Raw genomic sequence first — 20,200 nt, 5'->3', positions numbered from 1 at the left:
GAATATTTATTTTTGTAAGATAGTTGGGAAGAAAAATGTTTCTGAAATGTTGCTCTTGTTTGAAAGGTACCGTTTGAAACGGTTGGGGGTGACCCGACATTTTCATTCACCCCCAAAGGTTGGGGGTGAAGAGAATGGTGGCATGTCTGCCACTGGGGTGTCCCATGAACCCACTAGAGCAGGAGCTGTGTGTCACCTCCTTGGAGGTGCCGGAGGAGGGGGTTTGCCTTACAGTCACTTCTTCGTCAGATGTCAGTGTGACTGACACCCCTGTCTCTCATCTTGCGGCTCCCTCACACAGCCCCCAGCGCCTGGACCTGTTGTCCTCTCTGGGCTCCTGCGCCCTTTATGCTTCGGCCCACAGCACCATGGCATAGGCGAAGGCCTTGTGGTCCCCTGCCGCCACGGACACCACTCTCAGTGGGAGGGCCTTCCTCTCTGGGTCCCTCAGGCAGGTTTGCCTTTCTCTCTGACTGGTTTCTCCCGGCGCTTCTGCCAGCTGCCATCCTGCCAGGTCTATACTGGACACGGACCCTTCTCTTCCCCCTTTGCTCCTTCTCCTCAGGACCCAGCCTTCAAGGTCACCCCCTGAAAACTCCAGTGCACAGTGTAGGTGCCTAGACCTCCCAACCTCCTTGTCATATGAGAGCTTAGCCCGTCTACAGAGGACAATTGCTGAGCTTTAATCAATGGCCATTAACCTCTAATCTCCCCGACAGAGGATCAGCAGGCTTGTGACTTAAACTGAAGGTTTTATTATTTGGGGGCTTTGGTGAGGCCAACAGATTAGGAGAGGATCGCCTTTGACAGGATGGTTGGTTACTCTCAATTCCCAAGAGGAAGGGACCAGCCATACCACGCGCAAGGCCCCTCGGGAGGCACCGCTGTCTGTCGGGAGGTGGACAGCCTGAGGGAAAGCGTGGGCAAGAGCCTTTACTGTGGTTTCCTTGGAAAAGAACATGCCAAGCAGGGGAAGTGGGTTCGGAATGGTCTAGTTTGAATACCTATGGCAAGTTTGGGGTGTAGCAGCAGTCTGGAGCCTTGTGGAACCTGGCCCTGGGTGACCAGGGCGGGGGCATTGTGCCCTGGAGTGTGAGAGCCCACAGTGGTGGGGAGTGGGCTCTGGATGGGCTGGTTTGCGGGCGAAAGTTGCACTTGCTGCTGCGTCTTTTACTGTGTCTAGAAACCGGCTCGCCCTGGGAGGGGCAGTTCCTTCAGGGTCAGCAGGCCCCCGACCTCAGAGCATCAAGGTACAGAAGTAAAACGGCATGATTCATTCAGTTAAAAATTTGATTTTTAATAAAGTTGAATCAGATCAAATCTCCATGGGTAAAGCAAACCAAGCACCTTTCTGTTTCTTTCACGTCGCGCTCACGGGGCTTCGAGGGGTCCGGGCCGCTCTGGCGGGGGCGCATGGCAAAGCCTTTGGGGTCAGGCTCTGCCTGTTAGGTGGGTGAGATCAGGCAGGCTAAATGCTTCTCCGAGTCCCAGTCTCCTCCTCTGTGTGGTGGGCTGACCTGTAACAGCACCCATCCCGCGGTCCGTGTGGGATTAGGTCATCAGTGCGGTGCTCCGCGCTGTGGGGGTGGGGTCCCTGCTCGGAGAAGCTCCTCGAGGTGAGGACTGTGTGTTGCGGGGTGTGCTAAGGAAATGTTGTTGAATGGGTAAGTCACCAGATTTTAAAACAGTTTTATGTTCTGATTTTAAATTTAATTTTTGAGTTGGTAAAAATTTAACTTTTTGTTACAAAAACAAAAACTATCAGAAAAAACGCAGCAAAAATTCTCCTTGTCACCTTTGTCTCCCATCTGCCCAGTTCTCCCTTGTCCCTCATGGGTGCCACTGTCCTTAGTTTCTTACCCATCATTCCAGAATTGTTATATTACGGCTTAATCACCAATATAGACTCTGGCCCCCTCTTTTTTATACGATAGGTATATTTATTTTCTGAATAGGTTTTTTTTCTTGGTATTATGGTAAAATACACATCACAATGATCATCTTAACTATTTTTTTAATCCTTATCCAAGGACGTGCCTATTGATTTTAGAGAGAGGGGAAGGGAAGGAGAAAGAGAGGGAGAGAAACATTGACATGAGAGAGAAACATCAAGGGGTTATTTTTTTTTTCATACGTGCCCTGACTGGGACTGAACCCACAACCCAGGCACGTGCCCTGACTAGGAATTAAACCCAAGAGCCCTGTGGTCTGCAGGGCAACGCCCAACCAACCAAGCCATACCAGCCAGGGCCTATTTTTAAGCTTATAGCTTAAAGGTATTAATACATTCACATTGTTGTGCAACCATCACCATTATTCATCTTCATAACTCTTTCATTTGTAAAACGGAAACTCTATACTATTCAACAGAAACGCCGTGTTCACCCTTCTCCTTATCCTCTGACAACCACAGTTAAGAGTTTCCGTCCATGCTTCTCATAACTCTAAGTACTGCTAGCATATTATACACGGTCTTTTTCACTTTTAAAAAATTATTTCTTTTTAGAGAGAGGTGAAGGGAGAGAGAAAGAGAGGGAGAGGAGTATTGATGTTCAAGAGATACATTGATTGGTTGCCTCTCATGTGCCCCCCACTGGGGGCCTGGCCCACAACCCAGGCATGTGTGTGCCCTGACTGGGAATCGAAACTTTCGGGTCATGGGCCAGTGTTCAATCCACTGAGCCACACCAGCCAGGGCTTCACTTTTTTTTTTTTACATTTAGCAATATATCTTGAGGATTTTCCATATCAAAGTCTATGGTGTACTTCCCATTTTCTATTGCGTGACTACTGTACTGTACGGTGTTTACTCATCTTCTGTGTTGGACATTGGGGTTGTCTGCCGTGTGTTCTTACAAACAATGATGTAGAATGACTCAGTGTTTTAAAATGGAATTGTTTAGATTTCTTTGTGCTTCATTAAAATAAACTATTTGGCGACCTTAATTCACACCCTCCCACTTAAGGCTCAGATCCGGAGGCCACCACCCCATAGCTCCTCTCCCATCTCCGACAGTGAATTAATTTTTCCATGGAGGAAATGGAGACTGCTTTCACGTCCTCCTCTCCCCACCCATGCCGATTCTGTCCCTTTCTGTCTTTGGGATGGCAGCAGCTCTTCCAACCCCTACGCTCCTCTGGCCCCCCACATTCCAGGCGCTCCAGAGCACAGCACAGCCAGGACGGATGCAGGGCTGAGGGAGCAGTGGCATTCTTCTGCGAGTGGGCTGCAGGGGGTGGGGTCAAGGCCCACAGGGGTTTTTTTACCACCGGCCAGGCTTTGCACACACCCAGAGCTGGCCACGAGGCAGCCCTGCGGGACCCCCAGGCCCGTCCCTGCTTCATTGGACCCCTACTGAATCCTGTCTGCCACATTTGGCCACTGGTTGGTGCCTGCTCAGAGCAGGGCATCCCTGATTTGGAAGGTCTCTGGGCCCTAGGGTCTGTGTCTCAGTCTTGATCTCCAGATGGGGTGAGTCTGAGTCTCCTCAAGGGTCTGGGTACTTCTATGCATGAGGCCCCGGAATAAAGCTGTGTCTCCTCCATCCCCTGTGAAATAAATGAACAGTGGAGGCTACCACCCCAAAGCTCCTCTCCCTTGTCCAAGACCCCTGCGACCTCCCAGGGAGACTTCCCAGGGAGTGCCCCCCTCCCCCCCTCCCAGAACAATTCTGTGCTGCCCACTAGGGGCAGCCTGCTCCTGAGGCTCTGGGACAGGCCTCTTGCCTGCAGCCCTTCCTCCTAGGGGCCTGGGGGCTTGTGAAGCCTCCCAGCTCCTCCGAGGGACTCCCAGGGTCTCTGGGAGGGGTGGCAGGTGGGGGTATTTCATGACCCAGAAAGACATTTAAGGGAGGAAATAACAAGCAGTCCTTTGTGGCCAGAGGTGCCTGGGCTGGCAGGGGTGGGGCCAGCGCTTCCTTCTGCATTTCCTCCCATTGTTGCCACCCCTCTTCCTGGAATTCTCTTGGGGGAGGGGGGTGGGGGTGCTGGGCGGGCTAGGTGCCAGAGAGGGAGGCAGAGAAGGCCTGGCTTTGCTCTGCGCCCTGGGGCTCTGTTGTGCTCCCCGTGATCAGGCCTGGCTCCTTCCACTCTGCTGCCGGGCCTGCTTCCCGGTGACCAGGCTGACTCCTCAGGGAACTTGAGGATCCGAACCTCAGGGCAGCCTCCCTGAGAGGGATCGCTGAGGCACGTCTCTCCTCTCTGCCGCCTCGGTTTTCCCATGGAGGACAAGAGGTGACTCTGATTGTCAGTGTCATATGGATATATGGGTCCTCTCTACCCACTGTCAGGCCTTTTTGGTAATGCCTGCGTCCCGAGGACACTTCAGGCAACACACTGGTGACAGACACCTCCCCTCACTGGCCTAGGGATGGAGACACCCAGGAGCCCTAACTTAGCGAACTGTGGTACAAGTCTCCTCCACACAGCGAAGGACTGTAACACAAACCAGGGCGAATTCTAGGGAATGTGAGTTTCTCTACTAGAACCCCGGGATATGTCTCTTTTCAGTCCTTTGGTCTCGAGCATGGGTCAGGCTTTTATTGCCTTGCTAGCGAAGGAAACTGCCAGGCAACCAAGAGTCCGCTGGTTCCAAGAGGAATGGAAATAGAGGGATTTTATTGTCCAGAATAAATAAGCAGCTGGCTTGTTTGTTTATTATGGCAAAAGATACATAGCAAAACTTAACATTTTAACTAGTGTCAACCAAAAAAAAAAGTTTTATGAGTTTGTTTGAACCAAATTTTGAGTTCGTGCCCAGAAGCAAAGTCTCAACGGGTTACAAAAAGGCCCCTGAGCGCGACAGTTTTGCAGTTTCTTTTATGCACTTAGGGTCAAAGGACAGTCCTGGCTGGTGTGGCTCAGTGGACTGAGTGCCAGCCTGCGGATTGACTCCCAGTCAGGGCACATGCCTGGGCTGCGGGCCGGGCCCCCAGTTGGGGGTGCATGAGAGGCAACCCACCCATGTTTCTCTCCCTCTCTTTCTCCCTTCCTTTTCTTCTCTCTGAAAGTAAACAAATAAAATCTTTGAAAAAAATTTTAAAAAGGAGAAAATGTATGGAAGGTACACGAAGCCCATTTGTGGTGCATTAAGGAGGCAGGAGAAAGCAAAGTGGGGGAATCGCTAGGATTGGGGAAAAAGCAAAAGGAGAAACACGTACTTCCTTTACATCGCAGAGTACAGGACAGCTAATAATTACAGCATTTTGCTGTGTGTAATGCTCACTTTTTTGCCCAAAATTTTGAGGGAAAAATAAAGATGTGCATTTTGTATGGTTAGTACTAATTCCATATCTATATAAATGTTTTTATTTCCCTTATTTATGCTTATGCATTAAAACTGTAACTCTAGAAAGCAATAACAACATCCATATGCAACGTAATACCCTGGAATATGCTAATCAGTTTTGTTTCAAAATATAAATAAAAAATTGAATTAAAAAATTAAAATAAAAGATTTTTTTTCCCTAAAAGTTTGGACCAAAAATGTGGGTACCCATTGTATACGGCAAAATACAGTAATATTACCGAACAGAGACCCTGGCCTGGAGTGGGTCTGCCTTGGGCTAGGGGTTAGTGCGTGGGTTCTTGACTTCATCTGGGAAAGATTCATGGCACAGGTACAGCTGATTGACAGTGCATTTATTAAAACTGCGGACAGTGAGACAAAGAAGGGCTTAGCATAGAAGAAGCAACGGGAAAGCCCAGGCTGGGCTGCTTTGGCTCTCTGAACATGTCACAGGGAAGAAATGAGCCGAGGCAACGCTGCTTTAGCTCACTGGCAAGTCAGAGAAAAGGGGGCCCTGCAGCCAGGTTTGGGGGGTTAGCCTGGGACGGCTGCTGCCGCCTCTTGGCCCCCTGGTTGTAAGTCTCTCATGAGGGCCTTTGAAGTTTAGGAGATGCACACCTGTGGGGAAGAAGAGGGAGAAGGGGAAGGCACTGTCGTTGCCTCTCAGAAGGGTCCTTTATCTTTAGGGTTTTTATCTCCCCCTTGAAGGTGGGCATCTTAGGGGAGGACTCAAGGGAGGGTTTCAGCAGAATATTCACCGGCTTTCCAAGTGTGCTTTTTCAGGGTTGTGGTCTCCACTGATTGGTCAGCGCCACAACAGGGCGCTATTGGTCACTGCCTGCTTCTGGTGTCTCTCACCTGGTTTTTCTGCTTTTCTAGGCCTGGAGCTGAGGCCTAGATATTATCTCCAGGGAGGTGAGCTTCTGTATCTGATTATAAATCACTCAGCCAGTTTGTTCAGTTACGTGTCTCAGTTTCCCCATTCTCCTTGTCAAGGAATTTTCCTCGTTTCTCGCTATCCTGCCTTCTAACATTTACAATGCATAGAGATACGGTGCAGGAAACAAGGTGACCATGAAGTGTTCTGTGATCTAGTGCTCCGGTGCCTCTGCTTGTGCCTTTGAGGGCTAGGAAAAGAAACGTACTCTCGTGTTTCAGAGATGTGTTACCCTAGAGCATAAGAACAACGGACGGGATTCCATTAAGGTAAAGAGTGACTTTTTTAAAAAAAGATTTTATTTATTTATCTTTAGAGGGGAAGGGAAGGAGAGAGGGAGAGAAATATCAATGTGTGGTTGCCTCTCATGCATCCCCTGCTGGGAACTGGCCTGCAACCCAGGCATGTGCTCTGACTGGGAATCGAACCCTGATTGTGTGGTTCGCAGGCCCACGCTCAATCCACTGAGCTACACCAGCCAGGGCTGGTAAAGAGTGACTTTTGCTAAGGAAGCCACAGGCCTGGGACACATGACTACCCGCGGTGGTCTGAGTTTGCCAGGTTTATTACACAGCCCCCGCCCTTTGCTCACAGCATTCTAGGTGTGCGGTTCAGTGGCATTCAGTACGTTCACATGGTTGGGCAGCTGTCACCACCATCCATCTCCAGAGCACGTTTGTCACCCCCAACTGAAACTCTGCCCTTACCCAGTGACTTCCCCTTCCACCCAGCCCCAGATAACTACTATTCCACTTTCTATCTCTGTAAACTTGCCTATTCTAGGTACCTCTTAAGTGGGATCATATGATGTTTACCCTTCTGTATATATCTTATTTCGCTTAGCATAATGTGAAATAAGGTCCACACCCACGTTGTAGCAGGTCTCCTCTTTAACCCTGGATGATATTCCAGTGCATGTATGTTGTAGTTCTCCATCCACCTGCTGATAGACTCTTGGGTCGCTTCCACCTTTTAGCGATTGTGACAAATGCTGCGATGAATGCGTGTGTACAAGCATCTAAGTCCCTGATTTTTAATTCTTTTGGGGAAATACCCAGAAGTGCAGTTGCTCGATCATATTGTAGTTCTATTTTTGAAGTTTTGAGGAACCACAAACCTTTTGTTTTTCCTTCCTCCCTCATTGATTTTTAGAGAGAGAGAGGAATGGAGGGAAGGAGGAAGGGAGGGGGAAAGAGTGAGAGAGAGAGAGACACCAACTTGTTGTTCTACTTATTCCTGCATTCATTGGTTGATTCTTGTATGTGCCCTGACCAGGGATTGAACCCACATCCTGGGTGCATTAGGGTTTCGCTCCAGCCAACTGCTACCCAGCCAGGGCCTATACCGTACTGTTTTCCGCATCAGCTATGCCTTTTCTCATTCTACTAATTGCACAGGGTTCCAGTTTCTCCACATCTTCACCAACATTTGTTGTTATTTTTTTCAATAGTAATAATCCTAATAGCTGTGATATTATAAGTAGCCAGTTTAAAACATAAGCTAACTAGATCAAGACTGAAGTTTTATTTCATGAGGTCATAAAAACCCATATTCAGATCCGTTGTTACAGAGACTAGAAGAAGGAAGGGCTCCGACAACAGGTCTGCTGTTAAACACGAGGAAACACAATTAAGAAGCACATGGTGAGAGGACAGCTGAGGGCCGATCCCTGCTCACATGCAGGAGGCATGCAGAAGTCCAGGGCAAGCACCAGGCTGCAGCTGTGATGGACACAGGCCACTCGCTGCTCCCAATGACCTTCTGCCCCTGCGGGGTGCAGTTTGGGAAACACACTCACTTCCCTCGGCACTCTTTGAAGGGCGCCCTTCACGGATCCTCACCGCTCCTAAGAGCGCACCCACTTATGGGGTCAGAGACGTGGCCTCAGGTGTGTGTGGTGTGACAGTCCCGGGCTCCCTTGGGAGTGGAGCGTGTTGCCTCTTTCCCAGTTTTCTTATCTCCCTGTCCCTGAAGACAGGAAAGTCTGTTTTTCATGTATAATCACTGCTGGCCAAGCTCTAGGAAAGCAGTATAGACGGCCGGCGGAGACGTGGGTCAGGTGAGCCGCTGAGGTGTGGGAGCAGTGTGGACGTGGCGGTGGAGAATCCGCCCCTGCTTTCAGGAGATGCCCGTCTGGTGCTCTGCTGAGGTCCGATGGCCAAGATGGTCCTTGTGTGGGGCACCCAGACAGACATGGGTGGTGGAGCAGGGCCTCTGAGGAGGGGCTGAAAGGGTTCAAAGTTGAGGATGGGGTAAGGGAAGGTGTCCCTTGTCTCTCTCATGCAGGGAGAGGGGCCTGCCCTTCCAGGGGTGGTGTATGGGGTGACTGGGTCAGGGGGAGCCTTGGAGCATCCTAGGTGGCTGGTGTTCCAGGCAGAGCAGCTCGTCTGTGTGGCGTTCGTGCGGTGGTAGGGGTGGTGAGGGGTGTGGTGGGAGCAGAGCCGGGCACGTTAGGCTAGTTTTCCATGTTCTACTTTTCCCTCTTCCCAGGTTCCTGGGGGAAGCCAAGATCCCACTCCGGGAGGTCCTTGCCACCCCCAGTCTGTCTGCCAGCTTCAATGCACCCCTGCTGGACTCCAAGAAGCAGCCTACAGGGGTGAGTGCTCATCAAACCTCTGCCTCAGGCCAGTTTCGGGGCTTTGCCTTTCTGGCCCCAGAGCTTTATTGTACTCCAGCCCCCAGCTACCAGGCCTGGCCCTGCCTGGCCAGAGTTCAGGGTACCTGGGAAGGGCCCTTGGGTGGAAGAGATAGAAAGGAGATGAGAGGGAGCCCAGTCCCACCTGCAGGGCTCAAGTCATTGTTGCCTCCCACCAGCCTGGCCTGCTCCTTGGTCCATTTCCGGGGTTGGTTTTGCACTGATGTCTCCCCAAGTTTCCCGCAGCCTTGGTGACACTCCCACCCATCTCCCTGGCAGCCTGTTCTCACTGCCCAACCCCCTTCTCCAGATCCAGAATATCTGAATTATCTGGGTCGTAGACAAGGGAAGGGAGGCAGACAGACATCCCCCTCCCGGCCACTGGGATCTGTCAGACCCCCTTTCCTTTCCTCCCTGTCCTTCCTGCTCTCCCCAGCCTTCCCAGTCCTCTCCTAGTTCTTACAGACCATTTCCAGCCCTCATCCCTGGCCTCCTGTTATTTTTAGGGAGCTAAATATACTCTGCAGGGTTCTTTCTTCCTGGTCAGTAGAATTCCTGACCTTCCTTCTGGGTCATCCTCCCAGGATGCACTGGGGAANCTGTCAGACCCCCTTTCCTTTCCTCCCTGTCCTTCCTGCTCTCCCCCAGCCTTCCCAGTCCTCTCCTAGTTCTTACAGACCATTTCCAGCCCTCATCCCTGGCCTCCTGTTATTTTTAGGGAGCTAAATATACTCTGCAGGGTTCTTTCTTCCTGGTCAGTAGAATTCCTGACCTTCCTTCTGGGTCATCCTCCCAGGATGCACTGGGGAAACTATCAGTTTGGAAGAAGTTCCTCCTGGTGGCACCTAGGGGGATCCCGGGCTTGACTTCTTTCAGACAGAGTGGGGCTGCCTTGCCCCATGGGGTGTGTGTGTGTATGTGAGTGTGTGTGAGTGAGTATGGGGCCCCTGGCTGGCTTGGAGAGTCAGAAAGGGGCCAGTCTGTGCAGAGCTCTGAATGGAATGGCTACCGGGTGCTGAGACCTGGAGAAAGAGGGCGACTGACTGAAGTCCCACAGTGAATGGGTATCTGAGTGGGGACGTGTGTCGGAGGGTGCACCTCTTAAGCTCTCAGGGGTGGAAGGTCCTTGAATGGACGCCTGGTTTACTGCCCTTCTGATGCTGGAACTTTCTCCCGAGGAGTCTCAGGCTGTGAAGACTGGGATCCTTCCTTGCTGTGGACATGCCACTTCCAAGGAGAGGCCATTCCTTTCTCAGACCGTGCTCACTGGTAGAACATTCTGGTTCAGGGCAGCATGCACTGAGCCTGTCTCCATCACCTCCTGAATCTCCTCTTGAATTCTTTGAACTCTTCCATCTCCTAATGCTCCCAATTTTTTTTGGTTCCAATTTCCAGGGTAGGTGTGTGGGTTTGCTACCTGACTGAGCAGTTCTCCGACACTGGCTGGGTGTCCTACACTCAACCAATTCTGACCCTCTCTACAGGGAGACAGCATCGGATCCCACAGGTTGAGGGCTCAGTCTTACAAGACTCAGCCCCTGCCCCCACGCCTAGATGCCCCTCACAAGTCCAGGTTATGGCCTGTGCTTCTGACCCACTGGCTGTAGACTGGAAGTTTTGGCGACCCTGTCCTTGGGTTCAATTGATTTGCAACAGTGGCTCACAGAACCCAGAGAAATATTTTACTCACTAGATTATTGGTTTATTATAAAAGGATATAACTCAGGAACAGCTGAGGGAAGAGACACATGGAGCAGGATATGGGGAGAGGGGCGAGGAGCTTCNTCCAGGTTATGGCCTGTGCTTCTGACCCACTGGCTGTAGACTGGAATTTCTGGCGACCCTGTCCTTGGGTTCAATTGATTTGCAACAGTGGCTCACAGAACCCAGAGAAATATTTTACTCACTAGATTATTGGTTTATTATAAAAGGATATAACTCAGGAACAGCTGAGGGAAGAGACACATGGAGCAGGATATGGGGAGAGGGGCGAGGAGCTTCCATTCCCGCCCGGGCGCGCCAGTCCCCCTGATCTCCATGTGTGCTCCACGCCAGCCAGAAGCGCTTCAGACTCCGTCTTTTTGGGTTTTCATGGAGGCTTCATTACACAGGCCTGGTTGATTAAACCATTGGCCATTGGGGATTAAACCCATTCTCTAGCCCCTCTTTCCTCTCTGGAGGTTGGGGTGCCTGGGGTAGTGGTTGGGGGAATGAGAGGGTAAAGGGAATATGGGGCTGAAAGTTCCAACCCTCCAGTCACATGGTTGGTTTCCCTGGCAACGAGTCCCCATCCTTAGGTGCTTTCCAAAAGTCACCTCACTGATACAGCAAAGACACATTTGTCACATAGGAAATGCCAAGGGTTTTAGGAGCTTTGTGCCAGAAACAGACTATAAGACTATATATATATCTTATGAATCACCAGGTCACATCACTGTACGTTGCTGTGTGTCTGGCCCCCAATGCCTCCAGCTGGGCTTCTTACTTCCTGGCTAAGCTGCTCGAACATTTTTCCACTCCAGCCTGCTGTGCATCCATGACACTGGGACTCCCGCAAGTTCTGCACTTGCTTCCCTCCAAGCAAAGATGAATCCACCCCCTGAGACAGCTTTTCACACCTGGGCCCTGTGTATGGGGCTGAGTCAGGCTGGTGGTACCCAGAGGCCTCACCTCTCCTCCTCTTACTCTTAGTTGCCATGATCTGTTTGTGCTTCGGCTCACCAGTTGGGAGCCTGTGGCCTCTTTCTGGGGCTGAGATCCCCGGCTGTCTGCAGAGCATGTCAGTCCTTCACAAACCATGTCTCCAAGAAGCCGGTGTGAGAGCCAGAAGATGATGGATGAATAGGAGAGGAAGGCTGGGCCCGCTTGGTTTAGCCCTGAGCTGAGCACAGCCTGGGATGGGCGGGTCCTCCCTCCCTGTTGCCCAAGAGGCAGCTCTGGCCTGTGGAGAGGGTGCAGGACCATCTTCTAGTCCCTGTGATAGCACTAAGTCACAGTGCAGCCCCAGGCAGGTCCCCTCTGAGCTGGGGCTTCCCACTCAGGCTCTGGGGCTGGCGACACTGTGGAGGGAGGCACAGGAAACTGGGGTTTTGTGGAATGACAGAGAGCCCTGCCGGCAGCTGTAGGTTCCCGCTGGCCCTTTACTGAAGTCAATTTCTGAGCCCAGTGGGTGGAGCATGCCAGGCATCCCCGGTGGGTAGCAGCTCAGACTGTCTCAGGGGGCCAAAGGAACCTGCTGATGGAGTGATGGGAGTGAACATAGCGCCTGCGGGATCCTTAGAAAACCTGGAAGGGCTGAGAGGAGGAGGGTGGCCTGCTGCAGGCGGGACATAGGCTCCAACCGCCTGTCGCTCGGTGTTCTCACCTAAGTCCCTTCAGATATGGCACGCTGGGCTGCGCGGCAGGAGACCATGCCAGTCTACCCTCAGGCAGATTCTGGACTGAAGTGAGAACATTAGCCCTGTCCTGGGGGGCGTGGGGGGGCGGGGTTCCTCCAGCCCGTGGGAGAGTGGAGGAGAGGAGTAACATGCGCAGATGTCTTTGGAGAGAGAGCAGCTCGCTAACAAGGGTGTGGCTACACCGTGAACACTGTGCTGGCACCGCCTTAACAGCCAGTTAGAGCAGAAAGAGCAACCTGTTGGGTGATGAGAACACACGAGACCCGGCAGTGTTGTGGGTTCCGGTGCCAGGAGGGACTGTGTGTGTGGGGGGCAGGGGCCTGAGGTGGGCGGACCCCTGAGTGTTTTGGTGAACCCCTGAGTTTCCCCCAGGCAGTTTGGAGATGCTGCCCCCTGCACCCCCACCCCCACCTCAGCTCAGGGCCACACCCCATCCTCCACCAGCTTCTGGACATTATCTGAGGGAAAGGTAAGTAAGGTCCAGGTGCACGTGGGGCTTTCCTGTCCCTCAGGTACGTGTGGCTGCACGACCTGTAGGAGGACCTGATGAGTTGTCCCCTGCCTTTGCCTTTCGTTTCTTGGGACCCTCCAGAGTTCTGTGCTATTGCTGACCGTGACCCCAAGGTGTCATACGGAGGCAAAGTTTCCTGCCCCAGGCCAGCATGTGTTGGTGGACTCACGCCTGACTGATTAGGGCTGGTGGTAGGATGTCTGCGTGGTGGTGCTGCCGTCGAAGACCTGCGGGGTGGGGCTGTCAGGTGCGGGCGCTGAAAGAGGGGCCTCCTGGGGGCTGCAGTCCAAGGTCATGTGGTCTGGGAAAGCACGGAGCTCACGTACATCCTACAGGAAGAGACTCTCAGCTCTGGTTACATCTGGAGGTGGGGACAGGGGGTGCAGTTTGACATCATGGTGAGGGTGAGATGTCCTGATGGGGGTGGGTCCCACAGACACGCCCCCTTTCTTTTAGATTCTCAGCAGAGCTAGAGGCCTCTGGTAGGAACCACCCCACGTCTTGAAGCATTGGTCCCTGGAACCTGCCCCCTGGTGGTGAGGCCTGTTTTAGATCCTGGGTTCTAGATCCTGTGGAGCTCCCAGGGACATTCCTGTGGCTCCTTGGTGGACATCTAAAGGATGGAGCTGGGTCTGTCTGGTCTGTAAGTCTCATTAAAGTACCTGGAGCCAGCAGCACGTGGCCCATTCTTCAGGAGGCTGGTGTGCAGGTATCGATGTGAAGGAAGTAGAATGTTCAGGGAACCCATGGGAGGGTTGCCAGGGTGGTCTTGGGATTCTAGGGTGCAGCTCCTTGCCTCTCCCAGATGGCTGCTCCGATGGCTGCTCCTGAGCCCGAGTGCTCAGGTGCTGACACCCAGGCCACAGCGTTACCCTCCTGCAGCTCCAACTCCACACAGAGATGGTGTGCCAGAGGCCTGTGTGTGGTGCGGAGGGGGTAGGCTGGGTGAGCTCTGATAGGAAAGGTGTTCTTCAAGGGGATGTGGCCCAGGGTCAGGGGACCTCAGTCACCAAGTGTAACAAGAACCTGGGGCTGAAGGACAGCCAAGCCGTGACCCCTTTCAGTTTTTGCTCAACTCGCTTCACCTCACCGGGGTCCACTCAGACCACTTGATTTGACAAAGCAACTTGCACTCCTTCCTGCTCCCTGATCCTTCTTGCTCTGGTTTACCCTTATCTTTTATTTATTTGGTTTTAGAGAGAGGGGAAGGGAAGGAGAGAGGGAGAGAAACATCGACGTTTGGTTGCCCCCAACTTAGGGGGCAACCTTGCCTACTAAGGACCTTGCCTGCAGCCCAGGCATGTGTTCTGACTGGGATTTGAACCAGCGACCCTTTGGTTTGCAGGCCTGCACTCAATCCACTGAGCTACACCAGCTAGGGCCCTTTCCTTTTATTTCTAACAGGCTGTATAACTTATGTATTTATTTTGTTTATTTTTTGTTGTGTTTATTATCTGTCTCCTCTGGAATATGTCAGCTCTGTGAGGGCAGGAGCCTCTGCCTTGCTCGTGGAAGTATTGCAATAACCTGGTGTGCTTGGTGCTTGACTCCTTGCAGGTGCTCCGCACATATTCGTGGTGGGAATGAATAAGCAAATGAGTGAATGGCCGGCTGTTTTAGGAGGAGCCCTACTTTCAGTCTTTCAGATGCAGGGCCCTCTTGGGCTGAGCCAAGCAGACACTCCATGCAGGGCAGCCCCATGGACATTTCGGGCCTGTGTGTGGTTGAATTCTCTGCTGTCACCATTCTGAAATTCTTAGTAAATTTTTTTCAAAGATTTTATGTATTTGTTTTTAGAGAGAAGGGAAGGGAGGGAGAAGGAGAGGGAGAAAAACATCAATGTGCAAGAGACACATTAATCTGTTACTTCTGGCATCTCCCCCCCACCCCCCCAACTGGGGACCCACAACCCAGGCATGTGCCCAGACTGGGAATTGAAACTGACCTTTCCGTTTTCAGGCCAGTGCTCAATCCACTGAGCTACACCAGTCAGAGTGAAATTCTTAGTAAATTTGTAACAAGGAGCCTGCATTTCTGTTTTGCCCCAGGCCTGCAAACTACGTGGCTGGTGTCGACCTCACACTACTCCTGGAGAGTGGAACCAGCACGAGTGGGTGGGGGTCCCCCGTATCTCTGCTGAGTGAAATGCCTGCGGTTAGAGCAGAAGCAGACTTCTCAGGTTTTCTTAACCTTCTATTTTAAAATAATTTAAGATTCAGAGAAAAGTTGCAAGAGTGGGATAAAGAATAGTTTGTCCTAAACCATCTGAGCCGGAGTTGCCTACCTCCTAGCCCACCTCCCCGAATTTAGTGTGTGTTTTCTCTGATTCAGGACCTTCTCCTACTGAACCAGAACAGCCTTCCACACTGATAAAATTAACGATGAGACAGCACTGCCTTCCAATCCACTGACCCTCATTCACGTTGCACCAATGTTTCCAGCAGCGTCCTTTAGAACACAGAGACCTGATGAAAGGTCGTGCATTGTGTTCATTGTTTTGTCTCTTCAGTCTCCTTCTCTCTGGGAACATTTCTCAACCTTTCTTTGATGTTTACAACCTGGTGACCTTGACATTTTTGCAAATACAGGCTTGCTATCATGGAGGCTGTCCCTCACTTTGGGCCTGTCTGATGTTTCCTGGTGATGAGATTTAGGTTGTGCACCTTGGGCAGGAATATTCCACAGTGACGCTGTGCTGCCCTTACTGGACCCTAGGGCGACATGATTCGATTTGTTCCGTTGCTGTGTCATTGAGCTTGCTTATTTGGTTAAAGTAGAACTTGCTGGGTTTCTGCACTCATCCCAAATGAGTGCATTCCCCTAGTAAGTAAGAATTTGAGGGGGAGGTACTTTGTGTAAAGACCTGGTGCCTGATCCAACATTTACCCACCAGGTTTAACAACCATCGTTGCTTCTTGGTTGGGTTAATTATTGTTGTGATAGTTATGAAATGGTGGTATTCTAAGTCAGTTATTTTTTCTGCATTAATCAGTTGGCATTTCACTGTAAGAAAAGTTTTCTTTCCTGATTTACTTATTTATTTCCATATGAATTCATGTATCCCTCTTTTAGTCAATGGTTTAATGTTACCATCATTTATTTTCATATCATTTATTTGAATTGTCCCAGATTTGGCTAGTGATAGCCACTGACTCTATGTCTTTTTGATATGTTTATGTCATTCTTTGAGTACTTCTTTGCTTTCTGGAATAAAAAAATGTCCCAGGGTCGTCTTTTACCAATTCTGGTCTAACCATGGAATTAGTTATTTCTCCTGTGGAGAAATATACAGATGTTCAGATCCACGCCGGACCTGAAGTGGAGTCTCCAGCATCCAGGCGTGGCTATGGGGAGGTCTGGGTATTTGGGGCGGGGCCCCAGAAGCTGTGCTTTTTCCTTCTTTGGGTTACAGAAGCTTGAGGCGCCTGAGAGGCGTGCGCTGGCTGCACAAGTGGCGACACCAGGTGGTGGTTTGGGAACCTGCAGCGGCCGTTAGGCAATGACTCGGATCCGGGACTCAGGGCTTCTTTGTCTTCCTCCGACTTTCTCCAGGGTCTCCTTCCTCAGTGTCCTGAGCCTCACCCTCCCAGCATCCCTGCCTTTACTTAGCCTGGCTGCCCCTGCTCAGACCCCAGTCTGGAGGGTTCAAGCCCCAAAGCTGGATATATATCCAGGATCTTGCGTGCCTTCTGTCTCAGAATCAGAATCTGCTCCAGGAGTTTCTGGACATCCCTAATTTATTCAGTAGAGACAGATGCCTAATGAGTTATACCAGAGCCACTCAGATGATATTGTGCATCATTAATAATTACATTTATAAAGGGTTTGTAAAACCTGGGGAAGTGCTTATTGTTTAACATTAAGTAGAAGAGAAGCATTTTGTATACGACAGAGCTGTGCACTGTTTAAAACAATCGGAGAGAACACTGAAATGTGAACAGTGGTGGAATTACAGCAATTTGTTTCCTTTTGTCTTGTTTTTTTTCCTTTAAGGGGTTTGAACTTTCCAAACTTTAAACAATAGAGGATTTATTACTTTGGTTGATTAAAATAAGGCCACCCCAGGAGGCCTGTTGGATCTGGGGTTTTCGGGGAAGGCTCTGCCTGGCCCCCACTGGCCTAGGAGCTACAAGGCTGGAGAGCCTGCTGCGACTGTCTCTTTCCTTCAGGTTCAGGGACCTCTTGGAACAGTGCAAGCGTCATGGTGGAGGCAGCTGGGGTAGGGGCACAAGGCAGCCTTCCTCCGGCCACGTGAGTGACGCAGCCAGTCACTCTCTTCGTGGCTGGTCAAAGCTGGAGCCCCTGCAGTAAGGTGGGGACAGAGGTGCTTTGGGAAAGCAGAGGCTCAGAACACCTGTCTCAGGGATGGGGCTGAGCAGAACAAGCCTGAGCTATCTGTGGAGACACAGTGGGGGGCTGTCCACTGAGCAGAGCAGTCAAGGGGGCTTTTTCCTGAAGACAGGCCTGGGCCGAGAAGGAAAAGTCCTGCAGGAGATACTGGATTGCCGAGTCATTTATAGAAGCTTATCGTGTGCTCTATCAACTCATTTAATCCTCATTGGACCCACGGGGAAGGCGCTATTGCTATTACTACCCTCATTTTATAGAAGAGGAAATTGGGGCACAGAGAGGTTACAGATCCTGCCCTAGGTTGCACAGCTCCTGGGGGTTGGACCCTGACTTCAGATTCTGTGCTTTTAACCACCTGACTGTGCTGATGGACCCTTAGGGGAGGCTCTCCTGCAGCCTCCTGCAAACCTGACCCGTCAGAGCCGCCTTCCTCGGTGGAGGAATGAAGGGAACAGGAAAGATGGTGGAGGATGGTGGTCTGGGGCTGATGCTCTAACCTGTCACCCCCTTGCCCATCTCTCCCAGGCCTCGCTGGTCCTGCAGGTGTCCTACACGCCGCTCCCTGGAGCAGTGCCCCTCTTCCCACCCACCACTCCTCTGGAACCCTCCCCGACTCTGCCTGACCAGGATATGATGGCAGGTGAGGAGCCCCCTCACCTTGGCAGGGCCCAGGGGGAGGAGCCTGGCCGAGGATCTCAAGCCCGGGGGTGGGGGCCATAGGGAGGCTTCGGCAGCTTGTGCCACCCTCCCCAGGTGAGGGGAAGAGAGTGGACACTGGTGGGTGGCAGTCCTGGGAGTGGCTTCCTGCTGTGCAGGAAAGACGGGAGGGTGTGTTCCCCTAGGATGAGCATGTGGGCCCACCCTGCCCAGCTGTCCAGGGAGGGGGCTGTGCCTGGGCTGGGCGCTCTGCACTGTGTGCTCCAGAAGCTACGCCTGTGCTGGGATGGGACTGCCCCCGGTGGCACCTGAGGCCCCACCCACTCCCCAGAGCCCAGCCCCTCCCTGCCCTGGCATTTAGCAGGCCTTCAGTGAAGACATGTGACGGAAGAGCTGGATTTTTATGGAAAGAACTTTGGGTTGTAGTTAGGAGACATGAGTTCCAGTGTTGCCTTTGACATCAGGTAGCTATGTGGCTTTGGACTGGCCACTCTCCTTCTCCAGGTGTGTAGTTTATCATTTGTGAAAAGAGCCAACAGTTAGCCAAGTTCCAGGGGCCTTCGGCTCTCTTCATTTGCCCCTGCTGGGCTTGTCAAGGGAGGACCAAGCCCAGGGTGGCTGGCTTAGCAGTGGCAGGGCCAGGGTGGTCCAGCCGGCCAGCTGGGTGGGCAGGAAGCTACGCCGGTTGGCCAGGTGAGAATTTGCCCACCGGAAAGAGTCTACAGTTTCTCTCGTGGTGAAGAGACCTAGAGGCAAACAGCGTTAAACCTGAGCAGCCCTGCCTCCACGTGCCCTAAGCCTGTCCTGGAGCCCAGCCCTGTGTGGGGTTCTTGGTGAGGGGCAGAGCAGGGCCCTTCTTGTTGAGGCTTGCACCGTCTGAGCTTGGAGAAGGGGTGCTCACTCTGGACTGGGGTCCGGGCTGAGGGGGGGAGAAGAAGTGCTTCTGGTGACAGAGGGCGGGGAGAGTCCAGGGCCCTGAATGTGGCTCTGACAGAGCTAGGTTCATGCAGCTCAGGGGGGGCTTTAGGGGTGACCAACTCTCAGTCCTGCTTAGAAGGCAGTGAGAGGGACAGTCCCCAACGGACAAGGCACCTGTGCCTGAGCTTTGTGTCAGGCTGGGGGGTGGGGGCAGGGAGAGCAGGGTTGGGTGGGAGAGGAGGAGCCAGGCTGGCCTCCCTCACCCAGCTCCCTCCTCCCTGCCCCCCACCCCCGGGGCTGCACCCTGCCCATGTGCCAGGTGGGAGACAGAGCCAGGCCGAGACTTGGTCCCTGCTCAGTGACAGCACTGTGGACACGAGATACTCTGGAAAGAAGTGGCTGGCTCCCACGGGTGAGACACAGCCAGGGCTGTCCTGCTCCCTGCTCTGTTACCCATAACCATCTCCTCGCTGCCATTGTCAGCTCACAGGAGGGGGACAAGGTGGTCAAAGGGGTCCACCCTGCAGGACACAATGGGGAGGGCTAGGGCCATTCTCTTTCCTTCCTGTTGACTAACTGGACTGACTGCCCTCATGTTTTAGCTGTTGGAAGTTTCTCTTCTTCCTTCCTTGTCCACCCTGGCTCATCGATGAGAGAAGGAGAGGGGCAGTATCGATGCCCAGGCTCTTTGGACCCTCCGTTAGCTTGGCTGGTCCAAGGGCAGGGCCAGAGGGACCCAGAACTCATGAGCACCCTCTCCTCCCAGACACAGGAGGAGAGGAGGACACCGAGGACCCAGGGCTCACGGGAGACGAGGCAGAGCCGTTCTTGGATCCGAGTGGTGTCCCAGGCCCCGGGGCTCCTGCCACTCCGAAAAAGCCAGCTTCCCACCCTCCCCCGTACCACCCTGGGAATAAGAGGAAGAGAAGCACACCTACGCCCAGAAAGGTGCTGTCGGATAAGCCGCAGGACTTCCAGGTAATGGGCCAACTCTCTCTGACCACAGTCTCCTGCTTTAGTGGGTCAACAGTTGCTGGTGCCTGGTGCCTGCTTGTCTGTCTGGCTTTAGGGAAGACCCTGCAGCTTTCCTAGGGGTAAGTCTGGATTTCCCGGGCCTTGGGGCCTCAGAATAAGCCTCTATTCAGCCCCTGGTTTTGTTCTAAAAGGTGGGGCGGTGCACTGTAGAGACTCAGCATAACTCGCGCCTGTTACCTGTTTCCCCACCAGAGTTTTTCTGGCTGCCTAGCTGCTGCTACTCAGAGCGTGGTCCTCGACCAGCAGTGCGCGCACCAGCTGCGTGCAGAACCCTAGACCGGCTGAACCAGAATTCGCATTTTAATGAGATTTCCAAATCTAAGAAGCTCTGTGTAGCTAGCTTCCTTTTCTCTATACCATGCCCTTCCTTATGGCCACGGGCTTTTCTGATAGTCTATGAAATTTGAATTTGTTCAAGCTCTTCAGAGAATAAAACTAGTATTAACCCTTTGACACATTTTTATTCAAAAGC

The 20,200-nt window shown here is 52.3% G+C and overlaps 1 protein-coding gene across 16 annotated transcripts in view; it reads left to right on the top strand.

Annotated features, from left to right (window-relative positions):
• Nucleotides 1-20,200, top strand: part of DYSF (dysferlin) — a 201,053-nt gene that overhangs the window by 33,865 nt on the left and 146,988 nt on the right. For 8 of the 16 annotated variants that reach the window (XM_037048118.1, XM_037048111.1, XM_037048113.1 and 5 more), the window contains exons 4-7: nucleotides 8,715-8,820; nucleotides 17,644-17,758; nucleotides 19,013-19,105; nucleotides 19,460-19,671. In XM_037048118.1, coding sequence (XP_036904013.1) covers nucleotides 8,715-8,820; nucleotides 17,644-17,758; nucleotides 19,013-19,105; nucleotides 19,460-19,671 — 526 coding nt within the window. The remainder of the gene's footprint in view (nucleotides 1-8,714; nucleotides 8,821-17,643; nucleotides 17,759-19,012; nucleotides 19,106-19,459; nucleotides 19,672-20,200) is intronic. The other 8 variants (XM_037048124.1, XM_037048120.1, XM_037048122.1 and 5 more) reach the window with 1 other exon arrangement.

This window comes from Sturnira hondurensis, unplaced genomic scaffold (genome assembly GCF_014824575.4).
Source record: "Sturnira hondurensis isolate 20B ecotype Veracruz unplaced genomic scaffold, ASM1482457v3 Scaffold0006413, whole genome shotgun sequence".
Taxonomy (NCBI): Eukaryota; Metazoa; Chordata; class Mammalia; order Chiroptera; family Phyllostomidae; genus Sturnira; species Sturnira hondurensis.
This window is presented reverse-complemented; position numbering and strand designations above follow the sequence as displayed.